Source organism: Fulmarus glacialis, unplaced genomic scaffold (genome assembly GCF_000690835.1).
Source record: "Fulmarus glacialis isolate BGI_N327 unplaced genomic scaffold, ASM69083v1 scaffold17188, whole genome shotgun sequence".
NCBI lineage: Eukaryota > Metazoa > Chordata > Aves > Procellariiformes > Procellariidae > Fulmarus > Fulmarus glacialis.
Genome location: NW_009226490.1, coordinates 7,983 through 14,763, shown reverse-complemented (window position 1 = coordinate 14,763; position 6,781 = coordinate 7,983). Strand labels below are relative to the sequence as shown.

The 6,781-nt window shown below is 49.2% G+C and overlaps 1 protein-coding gene across 1 annotated transcript in view; it reads right to left on the bottom strand.

Moving 5' to 3' along the window:
• LOC104080430 (GDNF family receptor alpha-4) overlaps nucleotides 1-6,298 on the bottom strand; it is a 6,964-nt gene extending 666 nt beyond the window's left edge. The window contains exons 1-2 of the mRNA XM_009582828.1: nucleotides 6,018-6,298; nucleotides 3,281-3,361 (exon numbers count right to left, since the gene is read on the bottom strand). Coding sequence (XP_009581123.1) covers nucleotides 3,281-3,361; nucleotides 6,018-6,291 — 355 coding nt within the window. The 5' untranslated portion in view covers nucleotides 6,292-6,298. The remainder of the gene's footprint in view (nucleotides 1-3,280; nucleotides 3,362-6,017) is intronic.
• Between the last annotated feature and the right edge of the window lie 483 nt (nucleotides 6,299-6,781).

Below are 6,781 nucleotides of genomic sequence, written 5' to 3'. Positions count from 1 at the left end.
ACTCACCTTTCCCAAGAGGTGCCACGGCCATAAAACAAACCTCACACCCCAGAGGCTGCTCCACCAAGATGCTACATTTAATAAAATGAAGCTTTGCTCTACCCTGGGCATCTCGTCACACTTTACCAATGTGAATTAACCAACCTGAGGCCTGGGAAGACAGCAGTCATTAGAAAGTGCATCTACTTATGGCCATGACTGGATCCACCAGTGTCATGAGATCTCTTCTAGCGGACCTTCTTTTTCCAAAACATTGCTCAAGATCAAACACTGAGTCAGTGGCAAAGCTGGGTCTCCTGACACATGGGTGGTCTGCACTAACCCTTGCACCCCAGACTCTCTACCCTGTGCAAAGAGTTTCCCCAGGCCTCCAGAAGGTCAAGTCTGGCTTTGGCAGCAGCTGTGCTATGTTCAGCCCAGGACCTGCCCAACTAAGTGAGAGCTGTCCGGGTCTCAAAGCACCACAACAGTGCTCTGGCTTCCCCCATCCAGACCAGTCCCGCCCAGTATGCCCCTGTCCTAAGCAGCGACAGTGTCTTCACGGGATGGGCATCAGAGCTACCATCCAACCTGATGCCCCTGGGACCTTGATGCTGCCTGCGTGTGGGTGCGTGCAGGTCTCTCCCCACACCCTTTGCAAGATCACCCCTTCGCTGGCTTCCACGAAACCGCTCTGCATTTCCACCCTCTTAAACAAGAGGGGAAAGAAAGCCCCAGATTAGCAGTCTGAGTGGGAGAGCAGGGCTGTGCTGTGGGGATGCAGGGAAAATGGAGGAAAACTTGCAACAGGGCGAACAATCAGGAAAATAAAGCAAAAACTGTGGTGACAGATGAGAAACACACTGTCTTCGGTAGGCAAATAGGGGTCTCACGAGTTTGTGTGCCAACGACCTCCTCTGCAAATGTGGGGAATAGGTAAGAGGGAAAGGTATTTGTATAACACCGGTTGTAGGGCTCCTTCAAAGATGGATGGGGCTTTGTTTTATAGAGGGGGGAAATGCCACAGAGCCCCTGGTAGTAGTCGGTCGAGACATAAGGCTCTGTTTGATTGGACAGCTAAGATGAGGGTCCTCCAAGCATGAGAGAGAAAATGAATTTGAAGCCATTTTTCACCTCTCTGAATTAAGCCCATGACCTGAAGCACAAGAGAAGGACTTTCTCCCCAGCAGAGAAGGATTTTTTCACAAAGGAAAAATCCCCAGAATGATAAATTTCCAACGCAGAGTCAAGCCCTATCTTTGGCTGGGAGTTAAAACCAGCCAGTCACCGCTGACAAGTGTTAAAACATTGGCAGTCTCTCTGAGCACTTCAAAACTGGCTGCCCTCCTTCGTTTTCACTGACGTGATCAGATGCTCCTTCTCCGAGCATTTCTTTTTCCCTTCCTGTTGTCCCCGCTGCTTATGGTGAGCTGGAAGTCAAATTCCAAGTTTTGCAGTTATTTTATGACCGGTGAAACTTTTGTTTGGTGTGTTCCCACCACGTAGGTACTTCCCTTTAAAAATGCCCAGAGATAATATTGCTAGAGCATTGATTTACTGTCAGCAGACATGTAGGAAACAGTTACTTGGAAGGGTTTCATTAGCCATGCAGCTAATGGGTCACAGGGAACACGCTAGCTTTTCTCCTCTTCCCACGCAGCAACAGAGGATGTGCTTTTTTAAATCACCACTACAATTAGAGTGGAGGGATATAATTCTGTTTGTACAGTTTTAATAGTGGCTATATATTGTTTTTGTAAAATTGGGTTAAAAATACCTGTTGCTCTGACTTGGCACACGGTCATGGGGATGTCTTATGTTTCAACAAGTTCTTGGGAATACTTATTTTTGATAGATTTGAAAGAGGGTGCTTTGGCAACGCTGACCATATGATCCTGGGCACCGGACAGGCACAGGGCAGCAGGTCATAAGTTATGTTACAGAAGGTGTTGATGAGTATAAATAGGGAAAAAAAGATTAAGCCAAGAAACTTCTTGTCCCTAGATGGATGCTGAGTCCTTTGGTACATATCCCTGCTGCTCTGGGCCCATTCACTTTGCTGCTCAATCGGTTTCAGTCTGCTTTAAAAACCTGACAATGCGTTAACCGTGCATAAAAATCCCCATCCCTAGATTTCGCCGTGCTCTGAAGAGCCCTGTAGGACTTTCAGCGAGAGGGGAAAAACTCTAGTAAAGAAGGCCATGACCCAGCAAACAGCTTTGTGCATGCTTCACTTTCCATGCTCAAATCAGTCAAGTGGAGTCAATAAGAAGATGCGAGGTCAGGGAGCAACCCCCTTCCCCTCGCTGCTCAGATTGTCGAGGGCTGATGGGTTAATTTGCTCCTGGACATTTTCACCTAACAAGTGCCTCGCCATCACGGGGACTGCAGACATCCCTCGGCTCCAGGGACATGCTGCTCCTTACTCACTTGGGTGCGCTCCAGCTGTGGATGCCATCCCAGCGTCAGGTGCACATTTGGGAAGAGCTGCAAAGGATTGCTGTTTTGGCACATCTGCCAGAGACACCCGAGGAGTACATTACCTGCTCCCAGACGGGTAGTTTGGTAACAAAAATCACCGTCAGTAAAACTTCCCCACGGCTGTGGTGCGTAAGCAGAGCCAAACGCCGGTTATGGTGGCAGCCGTGATGTTGATGATGGATGGCTTAACAGCTACCGCACTGACCTTTTAACTGCTGAGCTGTGGGTTCATGCCCTCGAGGGGGTTAAAAGGTGTCGGGCAGCTCTGCTGACGTTATTAAGTGGATTACATGATGCAGAGCAGAACACGGGTCTGGGTCCTGAGGTTGCCCTCAGGGCATGGGGTTAAAAGGCTGCGGCCGGGGTCAACCTGTAGGTCGGGTTGTTGACCTTTTTGCCTGCAGAGTTTGACCCTGTGACTGATGTGGAAGCACCTTCTCATACCTAACGGTACCCAAGCAGCCCCTGCTCGGCAGGGTGTCTGCATGGCACAGGTCATCCACCTGCTATGGAGAATCAGCCCACCTGTGATAGCTCATTGGAAGAGGTCTTCCTACCATATCCCTCAGTCCCAGCCCTTCACAGTAAAGACATGAAAAAGCCAAAGAACAAAAATCACAAGTGCTTCTTCCAATGACATATTCCTCTACCAACCGTTTAGCACAGGAATCATAGAAAATTGATTGCAAGACCTGAGCAATGCTTTGTGAAGAGGCCACAAGAGTCCACAAAGGACTGCCTTGTCCATAGCACTTAATCCCACAGCCAGTTCCCCCCAGTTTGAACCAGTAAGTGTAAGAGCATCTTCCCACCCACCTACCTGCAGTGATGGATGCCAGCCGGACGTAATCAAAGCCCCTGATGAACGGCTCGTAAGGGGAACTCTCCAGTACATTCATGCCTGGGGTGAAAAGAGAAGTTGGTGAGAAGGCAACTGAGGTTCCTGAGGGATGTCCGAGACACACAAGGTTCAACAGCTGCAGTGCAGGTTTGCTTGGTAGGTCCAAGAGGACGTGTGCTCTAAAGGCCAGAAGTAAATTGATATGCAGAGTCACAGGAACTGATGTGTGGCCATATCCTTAGAGAAGGGAATAGGATGTAACTGGCTTTTAAAAATATATCACAGCTTTGGCATAGGACAGCCTCTCAGAGAACTATTGAGTTGCAACCCTCTAAAGCTCAAGTCTTGGACCCCTTTACAGGGGAATGCCACGGAGGACACCAGACTGTAACACAGGCTCTTGCTCATGGGCAGAGTTCAAACCACCAGCTCCCTACATACTCTGCTATCTTCTGTATGTCCCTCCCTGGGTCAGTGGTCCTCACCTGTTTCTAGGACACGGCCAGGGCTGTGCACAAGGTTCATATTGATTAACACCTCTGCCCTTCTCCTTGCCAACAGCCCTTTCTTACGTGGCACGGAGCTAATGACCCACAGCTCCCGCAGAAACTTTCCCTCTTCATTTTTAAGTTGCTGGGAAGCTAATTTTATTCAATCGGTGCTTCCCTTTCATCCGCTCAATGGTCTGTAATGCCCCGTCATCTTGATGGATACCACAGAATATTATTGAAGCAAACAGCTCAGTATCATTTTTTTTTATTAGACATTTAGATGGATATGGACAGCAGCAGCAGATGTACTGGCTGGGATAAAAGGACTATCAAACCTCATGCTCTGGGCATATGCTGATCACCAGCTGCGGTCAGGAAGAAATGGCTCCCAGGGTACACAGCCCTGTGCAATTACCACAGGTGCATTACAAGGCAGCTTTACACCTTCATTGAAATATCTTGCATCGTTACTGACTGGAGAGGGGCCCATTTGTATGTTCCAGTGTAGCAGTTTTATGTCCTGATGATATAGCACCTTATCAGAGAATTGTTATCGGGTTGTCATCATGTTATTGTGTCTCCAAATGGGAAGGTGGCTAAACACAGGCGTGCTCAAGAGAAGCTGCGTAAATAGTATGCTTTGTAAATTCCCTGAGCACACACTTCCACAATTGATTTTATAAGAGGGCTTCTAGGAAGGTTTTTACAGCCTCCTGGGTACGTGAGACTGAGCGACGAAGCCCTGCGCGGAGCATGTGGATTGGCTTCCCTTCTCAGTCAATTAAACACGTGTAAGGACTCTGCAACATGTGACTATTATGAAATATATTTCCCCAGGGAAATTAAGGCAAGGAAATCAAAGGTTTGGGAGTGTGAATCTGCATTGCACGTGAACTTGGTGCTTGAAAAAATGCGGAGCTCAGAACACGACAGCAGAGGAGAAGTAGGGCAGAGTCTTGGCCGTCTCCAATAACAGCCCTCTCACAGTCATCCCCAAGACGGACGTCCCAAGCCGCTGGGCAGGAAGCCCATCCAGCCTGGCCATCCAGCACCCATCTCCTACTCTGCATCTGGAGACCCACGCCTGGCCCCTGCCTGCTCCCAGCGCTCCCCGCCATCCTCTCCCTGCTCTTCCAGCAGTGGTCCCGGAGCTGGAAGTCCTCCTGACGCCACTGCCCTGCACAGCCACATCACAGATGAACTGTGTCCAAAGCTTCAGGCCACGAAGGTCCACAAGGAAGGGGTTGCGACGTAGCCTGTTAAAGATGAATGGAGAGGCTGGATTGCCACCTCTCCCCCAGGTTTCACTTCAACACAAACAAGTTCACCTGGCAAGTAATTACGGGAAAGATTGGATCCTGGAGAGTGGTGAGGTCTCTTATTTCCTCAGTCAGTTCATATCACCATGCTCTGCACCCTGCAAGCTGTGGCACCCGAAAGCTTTCCAGGAATTCGATCGAACACTTCCTTTTCTGACAAGCCTGTGCATTATAGTCTCCATCCTCTTCGTTTTGCTTGGCCTTTTGGCCTGTGTTATCACCCCTGCACCTTTCCTTTCGGTTTTCAGCCAGCAGTGTTTTATTAATCTATTTCGCAGCCCATGGCTGGAAGGTTCTGTTTTATTCCCCATTTTAATTTTCATGGTGCATAAAATACTCACCAGCCTGACAAGGAAGAGTTATGGCCACTGAGGTGCATTTTTATGATGACTCTTAAAAAACGTCAAAATCCAAACTTACTAAATACCGGCTCTGGGAACACTTTAAATTCCAACTTGATGTCACCAGCCCCAAATCTTCACTAACCCAAAGACACTGGTGCATTTGAGAGCCTCCAAGACAGTGATTTTTTTTAAGTTCATGCTCTTTTTTCCTCAATGCCCACGCTTTGTGTAGTGTTTCTGTAAAATCCATGGCTTTCGTGGTCTTGGTTAGCATACTTAGATGCAAAACATACCACGCATTTCTCCAGCAAAAGATGACGAGTTATACTGGGAATATCATAAAAAAGAGGCCAGGTTAAAAAAAAGGAGGTGTCTCAGGTTTTCAGGATCGCTTTCCCCAAAATTTCTTTACCGTGGGGGTCAGTAGGTCTTGAGAGGGAATGGGATACTACAGGGGTGACCTTTTTTGCAGCCACTTTGGTGCTGGGGAGCTCTGTAGAAAGCCCCAGCAGTAATTCCTTTTTACGAAGATCATCAGAAATGAGTACCCTGCTCGACTGACCTTCCATCAACGTGTGGTGGATGCTCCAGTAGACACTCAAGCAGTGCTTCTCCTTTTTCATGCCTCGCTTGCACTTGCAGCCGTACAGCTGGCTGGAGAGCAGGGCCGTCACGGTGCTCCGGCACTGGTTCTTGGCATCGGGGCCCAGCTTGTTGGCTCCATTGCCTGCGATGCATTGCCGGAGGGTTCTGAATTTGGCGCTGCAGATGGGGTCGTTGGTGCAGGACTCGCCTGCTTGAAGGCAGTCCCTGCTCGAGCTGACAGCTTCTGCCATACCTTCTGCAAGAAAACCAGAGAAGGGGTGTGAGGGTGATGGAGCAACCCCAAGTGGGAAAGGAATCGTATCTCCCATGAGCTGGACCAGGCTGGGATGTCCATCTTCACATGCAGAGATGGAAGTCCCTCTCATCACCATCCACTCTACAAGCAATGACTCTGCTTCTGAAGTCTTTAAGCGGGCAGATCCCTCTCCAAAAGGTCAACTGGAGGGTTTAAACGCCGGGGCTTGCCACTCCTACTCATGGATTGTCCCCATGATGGGGCTGAAACACACTGGCTGCTCGAGTGTGCTGCAGCACTGCTCAGCAGTGTCGCAGAGGAACAGGAGTGGTTGAAAGGAAGTTGGAGGGATGTTAAGGAGACAAGACACAACCTGAGATTCAACACCTCAACCCAGCCCTTTCTCCCATATTGCTGGGCCACCAGCAGCAGTGAGATACATGTGGCCTCCAACTGAGGAGGCAGAAGGAGAGGTCACATCTCTC